Raw genomic sequence first — 15819 nt, 5'->3', positions numbered from 1 at the left:
TGTTGAGTCCCCCATTGAGCAGTCCGCCTCGCCGTTCATCGTGACCACCACATCACACTCACACCCGCACTTTCTCACATCCTCAGCAATAACATTTGAACATCACACTGACAAAGAGCGTGAAAAATAATCACGAAAAACATGCAGAAAATGACGGTGAAGCTGATAAATATCTGCATAAATACATTTAACAGTAATCAGCATGAATCAATTTTCAAGTTACTCACAAGATTTCGTCGTTCTGAAATTCCAGCACACCATGACTGTCTTCGAAGTCCTCCCCGCCGCCTCGAGCTGTTCCCTCCACCGTCTTGTAGGGCAGCATTACCACACCGCGAGCCCCGGACGTTCTCAGCACCTTCACCTCCATGGTGCCAACACTCTCGCTCACATGGCATACAGGCTCCTCAAACGTAAAGATACCGGCGTGGTCGTCATCAAAGATGGTAACGGTTGCTGTGGAGGGTATGCCGAGACACGCCACTGAGTCGACGTGATTAGCTGACTCGCCTTCCTCGGGCTCCTCGCCTTCTGATGTCATTACCTTGACATTGGAAAGGTGAATCAGGAAGTTTTCATCCTCTTCAAAGATGTCATCGTCAATGATACCCACACGGATCTCCTTCAGTGTCTCACCAGGCTTGAAGACCACCACGCCTTCAGTGAACTCGTAGTCCGAGCCAGCATTGGCTGTGCCGTCCTCCGTCCGATACTCCACAGAAACCGTTTTGCCCAAATCGCCACCACGTCGCAACACGTTCACTGCCACTGTGCCGCAATTCTCAAGGCACTGGTAGGAACCGGGCTCAAAGAGGATCTTCGAGATGGGGTCGTTATCACCAGCATCAGATCGAACCTCGTGCATGCTGACGGCCTTCCGTGCCTGATCGGCTGCATGTTTCTTCAGGATGTTGCCAGCACCTGTCATCAGCCGGGTGGCCTGGCATCGATAGAAAGCACGGCTCTTCTGCTGCTGGCTCAGGACTTGGTAGTTGGCAAGCTCAATGAGTTGTTCCACCTGGTAACAGAAAAACATGAAGGTACATAAAAACAGGGTAAAATGTTTTCTTCAGCATGGAGAACATGGCTGTTCCATCATAAATCTAGGCACCCAGACAACTGGTTTAACATCTTCTATTGTGGGAAAGACTGTCTACTCTGTCAATTTGTCTGCATATATAGGGGAACATTGTTAAAAAAAACAGCTCGTCTAGCTGAATCATTAAAGTTCATGTAGCTTGTCTGAATAAATGTGTTTTGACGGCATGTCATGTAGCTGAATCCAACATTAGAATCAGTCAAAGAAAAAAAAAATATTACAATGAGTCATACAGAAAAACAGCAGTGAAATTTCCACCAACATCTTTTGTAATTGAGTTATACTGAGAAATAATGATCTTATTATTGAAGTTTTTGTGAGGTCTTACACAGCAGTACATGATATGTCCACTGAAACATGAACAGCTTGGTAATTTCACAAGTAGAGACAGCCTCCTTCAATGAGAAGATCCAGGTCCAAGCTCACATGACAGCACTTATCAATCCTACTTGGCTATTCTTGAGAACTGCTCTGAATTCCTGTGGCGATCTCAAGGTTTTTTTTTTCCACTGTTCCATCATTTTTTTCTTGCCCCACAAGTATCCCTCTCTTATCAGGAAATAATTGGAGGAGATCAGTGAATTACTGCTACAACTGAGCACATTAATGCCTCTTTTGGTGGAACTGAAGTTGGTGATGTTAAGGATCCTTTACATGGTTAATTTCAAGAGTTTAATCTCTGATCAAAGTAAATGCTCTAATGTATTACATAAACAGAATGTAACCACTGGATAGACAAATAAACCAGACAATAGGTAAAAGCCTAGCAATGCTTGGTATTTAACATTTACATGGAGCTTCTTTCAGACTAATCAAGACAGTAGTAACATTTAACTTTAAGACTTTTTATTAAGCTTTTATTAAGCTTTTAAGTGGCAACGTAGTCACCAGGATAAAAGTTGGCAGTTAAAGTGGAGCTTCTTTCAGACTAATCAAGACAGTAGTAACATTTAAATTCAAGACTTTTTATTAAGCTTTTATTAAGCTTTTAAGTGGCAACCTACTCACCAGGACAAAAAGTTGGCAGTTAAAGTTTCTGCAAACCACTAATATGTTCACATCTGTATGTTTCATAGGCTTTGTGCCATAGTGACATTTCTACAAGAGTGTTATACTGTATTCACATTATATGCATATGATATATATGGGAATTTTAAATGTTCCTAGAAACACAACGCATTTTTCACAAAGAGTCCCCAATATCATTTTCATTCATTTCACTGTGTGGTCAGCCAACAAAATGGTGGCACCATAATCCACTTCAGGATCCAAAGCAAAATCAAGACGCAGAGGGGAAAGAAATACCATTTTCTGAGCTTTTGTATCCACAACAGCTTTTAATTTAGTAGCCCTGTCGACAGCAGATCGTGTAAGACCTGCAATGTCGAAACATTTGATGTTAATGTATTGCTGCTGCTTGTTTTGGACAACAGGTTAATCAGCCTCATTGTTAATCCATATAGAGATGAGGGCAAAAGCGTAAAAACCCATTTTAGGAGGCTGTCATGCACATAAAAGAGTTGCCATTTCAGCAGCTTGTCTTTATCCACGCAGCTTCCATTGTGCTCTTTAGTGTTAAACATGGTCCAAGGAATAAGATGAGCACTGAGCAAATAGCTTCAAGCCGTATTTGACTACAACAATATATCTTTGTTTTTGCAAAAGACAAAACTGTAAAGACAAAAAAAAAAAAGATTTTAGTCAAGTTCCGCTGTTATCTTCATGTGAACCAATTATACTTTGAGGAACTTCCTCTAATCTGCTTACATTCATTATCATTCTGACAATCTGCTTGAGTACACAGATGTAATATATCATAACTGTGCTTTACTATATTATGACATAAGCAGATACAATAAGATTTTCCGGATGGACAGCGGCCAGATTGCCAATGTCAGGATTTGAGTATTTGTGTTTATTTTTTTAATTTACATATTGATTTAATGGGTGTTCACTTTCCTTTGCAATTTTCTTATTTTAGATGTACCACTATCAAATTAATCTGAGAGGTTGTAATGATACCTTATGCGGCATTCATCACCGTAATCACTATAATAATGGAGGCAAATAGAAAGTGCATCATCTGCTGCTGCTTATTCTGTCATTTCATTTCCCATGAAATTAAACAACACTGAGAAAAACAACTCCAGCAGAAGCAGCAGTGGTGTGATGGCGTTTTTCTGACAGTGTTTTATTGATTTGTTACCCACCTCTTTGTCAGGGTGTTTCTGTTTGAGCTCCTTCAGGATCTTGGCCATGTCTCTGCGCGTCTCCTCCTCGTCCAGATCCTTCTCATCTATATCCAAACCCAGTGGACCGTCCAGGAAGTCAACACCATGAGAGTTCAGCATCTTCCCATCCATCTCAATGTCCACCTTTTAACAGAAAAGAACACAGGTTAATCAGTACCATGGATTTGAGGGTTTGGAACAAATTGTAAATTATGTTTTTTGTTTTCTGGTGCTGTCATGGAGGTTGATTTGAGAACTGGGTCTGTACCAAGAATGGTCAAACAACCATGCAAAACAAAAAGCAGACATTTATAGTTTCTTGGTGAAGGTAAGTCACATCCTAAGTTACAGGTCAATCAATCAATCGATCTTTATTTGTATAGCACCTATTCACAACAAAAGTCATCTCAAGACCTTTTACAAAGAGTAGCGAGAAATAACTGCCTTTTAGAAGGCAGAAACCTCGAGCAGAACCGGACTCAATGGTGCATTCCCTGGTTTTGTAATAATAATAATGCGCCCCTTGCCTTCAACATGTTTTCCTATTATTAATGTTTTAAAGATTTAATTTGTAATATCATTGATATCCAACTCATCAAATACTGACGCTTTGGGCTGATTGCCAGTCTGACCTACCAACCCCAAGCTGCAACCATCAATATTTGATGAGTTAGGGATGACACTCAACAATCAACAATTTTACAAATTGAACATTTAAAGTTTTAGCCTGTCATCAGTTTCAAGATTAGAACAGATATATTGGCCAAGAATTTCTCTTCAATGCTCTGGTCATTATTTGTAGTGTAACTGGTAACTTGAAATGTAAGAATGAGGTTGGGGTTGAGAGACATCTACGACAACATTGTTTCAGAAGTAACCAATTTATACTCAGTTAAAAAGGGTAATAAAAGGCTAAGGTAGCAGGTTTTGAGATTGCCCTCCAGCCATTATGTTTTGCTGAGCTGCACCGACTACAAAGGGATAACATAACACTTCTAATTATAAAATCCTGTCTCTTGCCTACAGATTCTACATTAATTCAAATATGTGGTGGTAGAGATTCATCTTGGGAGGATTCAGCTCAGCTGAGGTCAAAAGTTGAATCTTTTTGAGAGATTATTTGTTTTTCAAAACAACCCACATTATTGTGACTACAAGGATATACTAGAATCAGTATTTATTAGACAAATTCACAAAATGTAAGCCATCTGTTCCTCTCAGAGCGAAGAGTTCATTCTGTTGTTAATTGACAGCCTGTTTTCTTTGAGTAAAGTTTTATTGATGAAATGTCCTTTAGCTCTTCAAGAAAGATGGCAATTTAAATCTAAAATATGAGGCCCCCCTCAGGGACACTGTTGGGTTTGATTCAACGAATGGAGCACAGACTCTCAATAACCTCATGAAAACTGAGAGAAATGAAAGTTAGAGATAGCGTGAGACTAAATTAACTGAGTGGTGAATAAATGTACTCAACGCCATAAAACTCCGAGTGAAATTAGATTTGTGTAATGCGTTGCATGTTACATCACACAGAGTACCCGATAGTAGTCAAATTAAAAGTGACAATACTTTTGTTTTGGTGTGTGTGTTTGCAGTAATATGCTTCGCGAGATGAGGTTACCTTGGCAGAATTCCATTTAATAATATAGATAATTGTTTCAGATATACATTACTCATGAACCCATTTCCGCCTACATGGAGCGCCTTATCTGCTCCTTTGTTTTTCCTACCCTGTGTTTGGATGAGGACAACTTAATTAATTTCTACTCGGCTGCTCTCTAACTGATATGCCTCTGGAGAAGAGAGAGTACCCGACATGTCTGTTAAATTATTTCTAAAACACTAATGAAGAAATTTTATCTTCAGAAAATTCAAACCTTAGATTAGAATTTGTCTATAAATACAATGATCATAATTTTAATTACCTCAGCCGAAGAGGTTAAGTTTTCATCAATGTCTGTCTGTCTGTTGGTTGATTTGTCATCATTGGATGACAGATGGATCACAGAATAGACACAAATATCTTTTTGACTTATTAAAAGTGACAGATCCAGGATTTTTTTTCTTATTTTCTCTGACATTGTGAGACATTTTTCTATATTTTCTGTTAATTCTTTAGGGAATAATGTATGCATCTCGAGGATAAGCAAATTCAAAAATGGACTGCTGGAACTTGGCAGAGGTATGCGATCCACTGAGTGTAATGTTACCCTGTGTGAATATTATCAATGACATTTAAACCTACAAAAATATTACCAACATTGAAATTAACCCATAGTTGCAGTGTTAAATCATACCTTGGAAGGAAGTGGACGATCTCCCTCCGTCTCGATAATCATGCCACGCTGCTTGCCAGTGCGGTAGCGCTTGTACACATACTTGTAGAACAGCAAGCGGCGGTCAGCCACCCAGGCGAACAACACACAGATGGGGAAGAAGAAGAACGTGAGCAGACCCTCCCACACCTGCACAACGCCTGGCGAGATCACGGACAGGATCAGGTAGAGCCAAATGTAAGCAAAGATACTCCAGGTGGCTGTGACGAAGAAGACGCGGAGGTGCTTGACCTTCCTCGTCTCGCCATCGGGCACGACGTACACACAAAGCCCGATGATGACAAACATGTTGAACGCAGCAGAACCCACAATAGTGGAGGGGCCCAGCGAGCCAGCATGGAACCCATGACCTATGACTTCAATGACGGACAGCAGGATTTCAGGAGCTGAAGAGCCCAGAGCCATGAGAGTGAGATTGGAGACAGTCTCGTTCCAGATCCGAACAGTGGTGGTGGTGGTTTCGCCATTGGGTTTCTTGATGGTGATCTCCTTTTCCTGTGATGTGATGACCTCTATTGAAGCCATGAAACGATCTGCAATGATCGACACACCTAGGAACATGTAGACCAAAGCCACAAAGTAAACTGTTGCCCGGGCCACCTTGTCACCAAATGATGGGTTTTGGGGCTCCCATATAGGTAGGATCACCCCCTTTTCACACGGTTCAGGCTTGCTGCATTCAGTTTTATTTGTGGCCACTGCTGAAACAGAGCCACCCAAGCTATGGTCAGGAGGAGCGCCAGCCAATGAGGGATGGAGCTTGAGGAGGAGAATCACTGTGACAACTGCTAGCCTCAGGGCAGGGGACAGACGAGAGGAGTCATCCCAGCGGCCCATTTTGACGTCCAGTCCACCAGTACTGTGGAGCGACGATTAATGAAGATGTTGAACCTGAAGAGAGAACAGAGGAGGAGAGGGAAGAATTCAGATTAGGCCGTCACAGACATGATGAATGTGGTGAATAATTTCCTAGGTAACAACTTTGGTTTATATATTAGTTAAACCACCAGTAAACACCGAAGCAGTGAAAGGTCAAATCTGCATCTGTTGGAAAAAACACCGCCGACACATTAACGTCACCTTTGCAGACTTGAGCAGCCTGCCTGCTCTCTAAACAACACTCGGTGTTTCACAGAAAATGCAAAAATAAACAGCTGAGTTCACTTTGAGGCACGAAGAACCTTTTGAACACAACACCGCAAAAATAAAAACATGTTTCAGATAAGATGTTTTCCTTGGCTGTTTGGGGGCAGTGAGTTCAAATAGCCACACCAAAGGTAAACTTCAGCTCCAGAGCTCAGCAGTATAGATTTCCAAGGAGCAGTCTCTGAAATCTCCCAACCACTATACCCTGCTGATCCCCTAGCCAGGAATGGCTTTCTCTGATAACAGTCCGGTTGACTTATTTCAGTCGAACAGCTTTCATCTGAAGGTAATGTTATCCTCTAAATTGTACTTCTAAAATTTGGCGGATAGGATAACGAAAGCTGCTAAAGAAATTAGGAATGCACAATCTACACAAAAGCCTCTAAAATAACAACTTTTATCAATCTGTCACAGTTTTTGGTCAGGTTCAAAACAGCCTTCTAGCGTCAGACTAAACTAGAAGAAATGCTTTGCGGATGCTTCAATTAAAATGGATCCTGGTGTGTTTTCCTGGTTAGTGCGGTTCATTAGGGCTGCTGTCAATCAAACCCTAATGAGGACCAACAACCAGATCAATGGGAAAAGATTTTTGAAACCCTAGGCGGGACATTCGTCACCTATCACTAACTTTAGACAATGTGAAGCATTTTTTATCTACATCTCTGCAGCAGATTATACATTTGACTGACAGTCTAACATTTAAATGACCAATTTAAAAAAGAAAAGGGTTAATATGATACTTCCTCATGTTGAGATACGCGGGTCGGCACCCTAGCTCCCTCAATCGACTAGTGAATCAAGTATTACTTCACTAAACTGTTTTGATGTACAGTCAATTCAACTTCAAGTCACATATATTTAGTTTTTCAGTTTGTGATTGCAGATGTTTGCCTTGTTGTTGGATGTAGACATTGAGCCTCTGTCAACAGCAAAATCAAACAACAAATACAAGAAGAAACGCAATCACTCTCACAACTATCGTGGCAGAATTTTAAGTGCAGTGAGGAGGATTTTTGCCACTCTTAGATGAGAGAACACACAATCCCAACACTGAGACTTTAAATCAGTCGTTTATTCTCTATGTGATTGCTTCTTACATAAACATAAAAAAGAGGCCAAATTAAATGTTGAAAAAAAACAAAACAGCTAGCTTAGAATCAATTTCACTGAAGTGAACATGTCCCTGTAGCCCAACACATATTCATTTCAGTTACCACATACAACTAGCTAATTGCACCATTGTTGGGTATTTTTTCCACAGGGCGAATAATCCTGCTGTATATAATTGCTTTATGAGATTAAATTGTGCACGGAGTGCTCACAAACTCTTTGCTTTGTGTATGAATTTATGCTTTTAGGCAGAGCAAAAATATAATATTAAATGTCACAATGTGATTTACAGAAAAGGGTGAAAAGCACCAACATTTCCAGAAAACAGAAAAAATAATTTGTTTCTTTTAAATGTCTGTTGTTGCAAATTAGCAATATGTAAACTGCTACAATACTTTTTTACCCTGTGATTCAGTGAGTCCTAACTGGAGGTCCCTATCTGTCAACCGGTGGCTGCATTGTGGTTCACAGGGGATTGTCACATAACTGGGAGCCTGACTATGCAGTATTGTAACTATACAGTTACTTAAGTAATCATCAGGGATTTTAAAATCAATTCCCAGAGCACAGGAAGCCGGAGTGCATAGGTGGTCTTTAAAAGGAGAAAGGAAGCAGACGAAGGGAAAGGGATGTGGGTAAGCCCATATATAAGCAAAAACTTTCTCAGACACACACACACACACACGTCCTCCCCCGACGTTTTAGAGAATAAAAAGAAAATGCAAATAGTTCTTTCAGTGCTGCCACACTTAGAGAATAACAGAGCATGAAGACAGATGTTGAATGTGTCTGCCCCTGTATTCTCTGTTGAGGTGATACGCCTACAAGCAAAGAGGAGAATGTATGTAATTTTTTACACTAGGTGGTCCAAAATACATGGTTCTGTGCATGAAAAAGGTTCATTAATAGAGAATATGTGTGTACATGTTGGCAGGTTGAAGGAATATAAGGAATATTTGCTAAAAATGTCTGCATTCTTAAGTATCAATATTGGCGTCTGACCTAAAAAAACAAGGGTTTATCAGCCAGTACTTCAATTCTATCAACTATTGATTTTAAAGCAACACAAATTTACTTCCTGAAGTAAGATAGTTGATTGTTGATTTGGTCAGACACCTTCTCAAAGCATCAGTGTTTGAGATCTTTCTCCGGAAACGTTACATTTAGTTGCTTTAAGTGAATTGTATCATGATATCAGTCACCAAGATTATTACAGTCACCGGAACATGAATGTCTGTATCATATTTAATGGCCAGGCATCCAATATTTGTTGATATTTTAACAGGAGGGAATCACCAGGGTACCACTACAGTCAGGGGGTTTATCTTCTGGGGCCCATGAATGTCTGTACAACATTTTGTGGCAGTTTATTAAAAGTCCAATTTGTATGAGACAGTGATTTTTGAGTGTCATTCCCAACTCAAGTTTTGATGCTTTGGATGATGCCTTGATTGTCAAAACCAGAAGAATACCTTACTTATTTCATACGCAGCTTCAGAGACTTTTCAACCCTAGAATTAACAAGCCCAAGCTAGTGTGGCCTGACACCAGTAGTGTGTTTTGGTCTTCTAGGCAGCAGACAGCAAGTCCAGCAATTTAAGAGCATCAAAGAGATTGTCAGCATACATGTTTCTGACTAAATTATCTTCCTACCTCATTTTCCCGTGGGACAAACTACACAGAGTGACTTCATCTGGCCAACACACATCACGTTACCTCTTTGAATCTGTACAGACACGTACCCAAGACCAAAGTTTTACCAATTTGTTGAACTTTTAGTGAAAGCACTGCTGCACACACAGGAGTAGTAATCCCTTTAAGCAGGGATCAATAACAAGAACCAAGACCCGAAACAAAGATCAGCTTAGAAGCCTCCTCAAACAAGCTTCTTCCACATCCCTGCATGCCACCATCCATTTCCCGATAATTAACTGTTCACGCTCTTACATGCAGACGCAGCGCAAATTACCCTGACATCAGTAGTTACATCAGTACTTTCCTGCTTTTCTTCCTGCCACAATACTCATTATAGACAAAACTGTAAATCCTGTAACATTATGAATCACATTTTCTCTCTCATTACAAACAGCGAGACTCGGGAGCCGTAGGGCCCTGACACTAAACGAACAACACAGAATCCATTTCCACGGGTGAATATAATCAATGCGTGAGTGTTCATTCATATATTGTACAAACTGTAGAAAGTATGCGTGCCTAATGTTGTTGACAGGTACTCACTGTATAAATCAGTTTCTGTGTAATGCACAATCAGTCCACTACTGGTGAATTTAAATATTTGGGTTAAGTGTGACGTGTGTTGAGTTTGACTGCTGTGTTTATATGTACTCCGTTGGCTCAGCTGTGATGCCAAGAGACTTCCATTTAAATCAATTCCAAACAAAATTACACATCTACTTAATTAAACTTCAATTCAGTAAGCACATAACCAAACATTTTCCTCCTGGCTAATGTGATCCAGCAGCTCTTTGCCTTGTATGGCCTTCTTGTGTGGCCACACAAGGCTTTGTGTGGCATTTCCAGGTGATCAATAATTCAGTGTGCTCTGGGATTTGGTTGATTTCACTTAAGGATGTCATTTTTCGAGCAGGGTAGAGCTAAAGAGGATGCTCTCCATGCCAGCTGTTCTCCAGACAATGAAATGTGTTTTTTATTCTTCTCCTCAACAGCTGATACTCAAGGTGAGGTGACACTCAGGACATCTTAATATTTAAAGTTAATCATACAAAAATGAGTTGAAATGTATCATTACAAGCATAATTAAATAAAAATTCCTTCAAATTAGCTGTCACAGGTAAAGTATTGAAAGAAGACTTCAATATGAAATGAATATGGAGGTTGTGGACTTTAACCCTGTGTACTTGTGTTCTCAAAGCCGTTCATGGTGTTTAAATGGAATGAATGTCATGTAATTTCACCATAACCTTCAAGTTATTTCATACAGCACATATAGTGCATGACTACACACTTATTTCATTTATTCAATTCTGAAGATATGAAATAACTAAATAAATAAATAAATAAAAGTCTTGAGAAAATAATAGAACTTTGGGGAGAAAACCACTGGAGAGAAGACTGACACCTCTCTTGTCTCTGCTGGAGGCTTGGGCTGATGGATATCATCAAATATCACCCTATTTGCAATCTCTTGCCATATTTTTCACAATACTGTATATCAAATGGCTGTTATGGCATCTTCGGCTTGCAGCTGAGGCAATATTTGATATTTGACGAGGTGTTAATGAGACCAAGCAGGTTAATTGGCCTGATGTCGCGGCATGCACGTGACACGTTAACATACAGACATGGAGGACTTAGTTACTGGGAAGAATGCCAGCAACAATATTCTGGGTTTAAAGGAGGTGAAAATGGAGAGCTGAGGGATGAGGCTACATATTGCCTTGACAAAATGTGATGATATCGTCGATTGTGATATTGGGGCGGGACAATATCCTGATAGAAAATTGGGGATATCACCCGAGCCAGATTTGCTCATTGACTATTGAGCTAAAGCCTCAATCTTAGCTTTAGTCTAGCACTTAGCATGCATCCATCCAAAGGTGAAAATAACATCAACAACACATCTAAAGCTTACCAAGTAACATGTCAGTCAGTCAGTCATCATCTGTAACCACTTAATCCCTTTTTCAAGGGGTCGCAGGGTTTGTTGCTGGAGCCAATCCCAGCTGTCATCAGGCGAAGGCAGGGTACAGCCTGGACAAGTCGCCAGCTCATCGCAGGGCCCTCAAAAGCAATTTGGGGTTCAGTATCTTGCTCAAGGACACTTCCACATGCAGCTCAGCTCAGCTCAGCGGAGCGGGGGTTTGAGCCAGCGACCGTCCGATCACTAGCCGACCTGCTCTACCTGCTGAGCTACAGTCGCCCCCAAGTAACACGTTATATGTTTAAATCAGTACAAATTGCACATTATCATTAAAAACATTACCTCCATCGAGGATGTTATGTTTTCACACGTGTGTGTTTGTTGGTTGGGTGGTTTGTCTTCTAAATTACACAACAACTACAACTTCGATGATGGGGTCTCGGCCCAGGGTAGACAGATTCTGGTGTCTGGATAAAGGGATTGATCCAGAAACTGCTTCTCACTTTCTTTAACGTTGCGAGATTGGGTGTTTGTTTTTTTTTTTTTCAAATTTAATTAATTTCTCAGCGAATAATTCATGTATCTTGATAAAAAGATGATGATCACTAAGTACAAAAGGGACCCGCCGGGCCTTGGTGGAATCTGAGCTCTTCTGAGTGCAATTGTAAATATTGATCTTTGGATACTGTGCAGGTAAACTCTCCTTCTCAAGAGCTGCATTAATGCTTGGCAGACCATGTCTTTATAACATGCTTTTTAATTACAACTCGGCCTTTATTGCTCATTATCCCAATTTTTCCTTGGTAACTATCTTAATGGACCACTGGATCAATGGTTGATTAATTTTCATTGTTGCTGCTTTGATGGGCCTTAATGTGAACAGGATGAATGAGAAAATAAATTGAATGGGCGAATGAGTATTTTGATATTATGGCAGCTTTCAACAAATAAATGGAGGTTGCAGTGCATTGCATAGACCACCTGAGCACCAGTTCCCTGTGTATTTCTTTTCCATCTGTTGGGAATTAAAATCAGGAATCCATGCTCTAGTTTCTGTCCCTCGCTCCGTTTCTTCTCACCGCCTTTACTTAAAATTCATCCTCATGAACGCCAATCCTTGATAAGCCTTGCTTACACAATCCTGATTGCTTCAGGAGATTACACTTCAGATAATTACCCGTTCTGTTTATAGTTCCGGTCTGTTGTAGGATGGCAAAATACATCCTGCAGATATACCTGACTGCAGACTCATTACCTGCTATTTGATAAAGGAAAAATTGATACTCTGGTCAGTTTTCGGCCCCAAACTTGAGGGTGTTTGTTTACCCACCTGCTGTTCACACCAGAGAGGCTTAGTCGCTGAACAGTGGCTGCTATTTTGGATTGGGTAATTGAAATATCAGGTTTCAGAGGATCGCCACCATGATTTTCCCTTGTGTGATGACCTCAAAAACTTGGCTCCATGTCAAGAGGAGCATAACATGAGCACACACACACATACACACATAACACAGGACTACTGAATCCTCCTTCCCACAGGCCAAAACAAAAGCATAATACATAAAGTTAAGAAAACCAAAAACATGTGCTGCACTGAGGCAAGATGTTCCCTCCCTGCCCTAATACTGTCATTCCCCGGGAGCCTCTGAAGGCAGCACCCGAAGGTACAAAAGATGCAGCTGATTAGACCGAGAGGCAACTGAGAAAGGAAAACGACATGACCCTGCTTTGTGCATAAACCACTACTGTTCAGAGACTAAATGATGCAGGGAAATGACAAAAAATAGACGAGTAGGAAGCTGACCATGAGCAACGAATATAAACCTGCAAGAGAACACAAAGAAATGCCTCTGAGGAGAAGATGCATTCTCCTCACTGCGGGGCAAGAGCCGACGATTAAAAATTTAAAAACTGTGAGTGAAGGAGAGACAAAGAAATACAGAAGAGTAAACAGTATGGAGGAAGAGGGATCTATAGAGGAAAAAGACGTGAAACAGAGGAAGATGTCTCGAGGAAAAGAGAGAATGAGAGAGAGAAGAGAGAGGTCAGCGAACGTGCTCCCATCTGTCCTCGCAAAAGAAAACCGAAGGGCAATTTCACTGCGTGCGAATGTGTGTGTGAGAGCGAGAGCAACACACAGATACACACCAGCCCCTGCGAACAATTGAAGATTAATGATCTGCGTTTACTGTCATTAGGGCGGTGTTGAGCTCTTTTAGCCTGGATCTGCCTCGCAGCCGATCCTCCAGCCAAGATGCCTTGTCATATTATTACACTTGGAGTGGAGGGAATGATTACACGGGAACCCGCAATACGCAGGACTGTTTTCTACTGTCTGTCTTTCCATCAACATTTTTCTGCGTGTCTGTCTATCTGAGATGTCACGAGGGACCCGAGAGTGATGGCGAGCTCCGAAACGAACAGGGAAAAAATCATTAAAAACCTTAAAAGTCAAATAAATCACTCCTCTTATCGCCAGTTCTCCTTTCGTTCATCGGAAAAAGAACTAGCCAAAGGCACCAGCGGTCATCCTTAACCACATCCAAGCCCTCCTTCCAGGGTTGGGTGGTGTAACTGTTATAAATGGCACATGGGGCAGAAGATATCATCCTCTGTAACTCAGTGAGCATTTCTTTCATCAGTCCTTCTCAAAAAACATGCAACTTTTCTTCTGCATTCAACAAAAACATGTTACATGCCACTGGTAAACTGTCAAAGCCTTTCAGAAGTTTCATGGTTTTTCCATTTCCATTTTCCATTGTCTTCTGGCCCTCAATCCAAAAATGATTAAGAATACCGAACTGTACCTGTGAAAGTGACGCTGATCCACAGATAATTATATTACCTGGCATGTGTTCTGACAGTTCTACAGACTGTTTGAGCATCTCTGCACATGATCGCTTTGTTTTTCTACGACTCGCAACTTTGCTGCTTTGGATCACTTGCTCTGCTGTCATCAACCCTGAGGAGGCAGCTGTTATCAGTGGAAAATGTCCTGATAAGCCCACTATATACATCAAACTGCTGACGGAGAGAGCTGGTAAACAGAGCAGAGCACACGGCACCTGGAGAGTCAGATATTCCCAGCAAGGAGATGGTGGAGACCAAAACAGAGCAAGAAGACTTCATGTTTGAAGAAAAAGGGAGCTGTAACGGTTGCATGGACTGTAAAGCACTCTGAGATAAAACATTTTATATGCTAAACAAAGCTACTGATTTGACTTAAACACACGATTTTCATCATACTATGTTATGCATGCTTGGTTTCATCTATATTTCATCACGGAGCTTGTTAAATGTGGGGGGCTGTGCCTACAATGTACAATCTCTAAACCACTCTTCAGGCATTCATATGTTTAAAGTGGTACATGTTAGTGCTGCGCCTTATATTAACATTACATTGTTATTGTAGTATGAGACTATATATCGTCCTAGATTGTGGATATTGTGATGTGGTTTCCTGGTTTCAAAGGCTGCATTTCCATAAAGCGATATGAACTTTGCAGACTGTTCACTTGTTATAATACTTGACTTTACCTACTTAGCCATTATATCCTCATCACAAGTGATAGTTTATCAAAAAAAAAACACATTTTTGATAATATTTTGTGAAAGTATCAATAGTCATGCCAAGAATAGTGTCACAAGATCAAAGTATTTGGTCAAAAATAACACGATATTTGATTTTGTTTCCCAGTCAAAATATTAAGATACACAGTATTTTGTTTATTGCGATATATTCCCTAAAAACTGCGATACAAGCTGTCGTATATCTTTTTCCATCAACGGTGGAAACATCTGGTAACAGCAGTGATACTTCAAGGATGATACAGAGGCTGAGTTCCAGAAATAGACAATTTTTCCAGTCATCACTGATCATTTCTATGATTGAGTTAAATGGTTCTGTTTATCAGGAACAAACACATGACACTTACAGATCACAGATACAGAGTTTGGCTGTGTTGACCCTGGCAGAACAGGTCCCTTCTGTTTTCCTGCTCTGAGGGTAAAGCATCTCTGCACACCATCAAACACAAAGTACCAGCCAATAAAAGGCTGCCAATCTAACTGACTTATTTGTTTGCCATGCTTTTACTAAGATTACCATGATAATTCACTATTTGTGTTAGCATGACAGAAGCTAGACCTTCAACAGAGGTTCGATTGTTTCTTCACACGCTGCTTGAATTACAGAGAAGTCAATAAGATTTGCAGGAATCAAGTTGTTATGTTGTATCATCTAAAAATCATCCTGACAAGCGTCGACGTGCGTTG

At 40.6% G+C, this 15819-nt stretch overlaps 1 protein-coding gene across 2 annotated transcripts in view; it reads right to left on the bottom strand.

Moving 5' to 3' along the window:
- The window catches only part of slc8a1b (solute carrier family 8 member 1b), a 152271-nt gene that overhangs the window by 133311 nt on the left and 3141 nt on the right, over positions 1–15819 (bottom strand). For both annotated transcript variants that reach the window (XM_030441215.1, XM_030441216.1), the window contains exons 2-4: positions 5628–6557; positions 3310–3474; positions 228–1018 (exon numbers count right to left, since the gene is read on the bottom strand). In XM_030441215.1, the coding sequence (XP_030297075.1) occupies positions 228–1018; positions 3310–3474; positions 5628–6503 (1832 nt within the window). In that variant the 5' untranslated portion in view covers positions 6504–6557. The remainder of the gene's footprint in view (positions 1–227; positions 1019–3309; positions 3475–5627; positions 6558–15819) is intronic.

The sequence above is a fragment of the Sparus aurata genome, chromosome 15 (genome assembly GCF_900880675.1).
Source record: "Sparus aurata chromosome 15, fSpaAur1.1, whole genome shotgun sequence".
Taxonomy (NCBI): Eukaryota; Metazoa; Chordata; class Actinopteri; order Spariformes; family Sparidae; genus Sparus; species Sparus aurata.
This window is presented reverse-complemented; position numbering and strand designations above follow the sequence as displayed.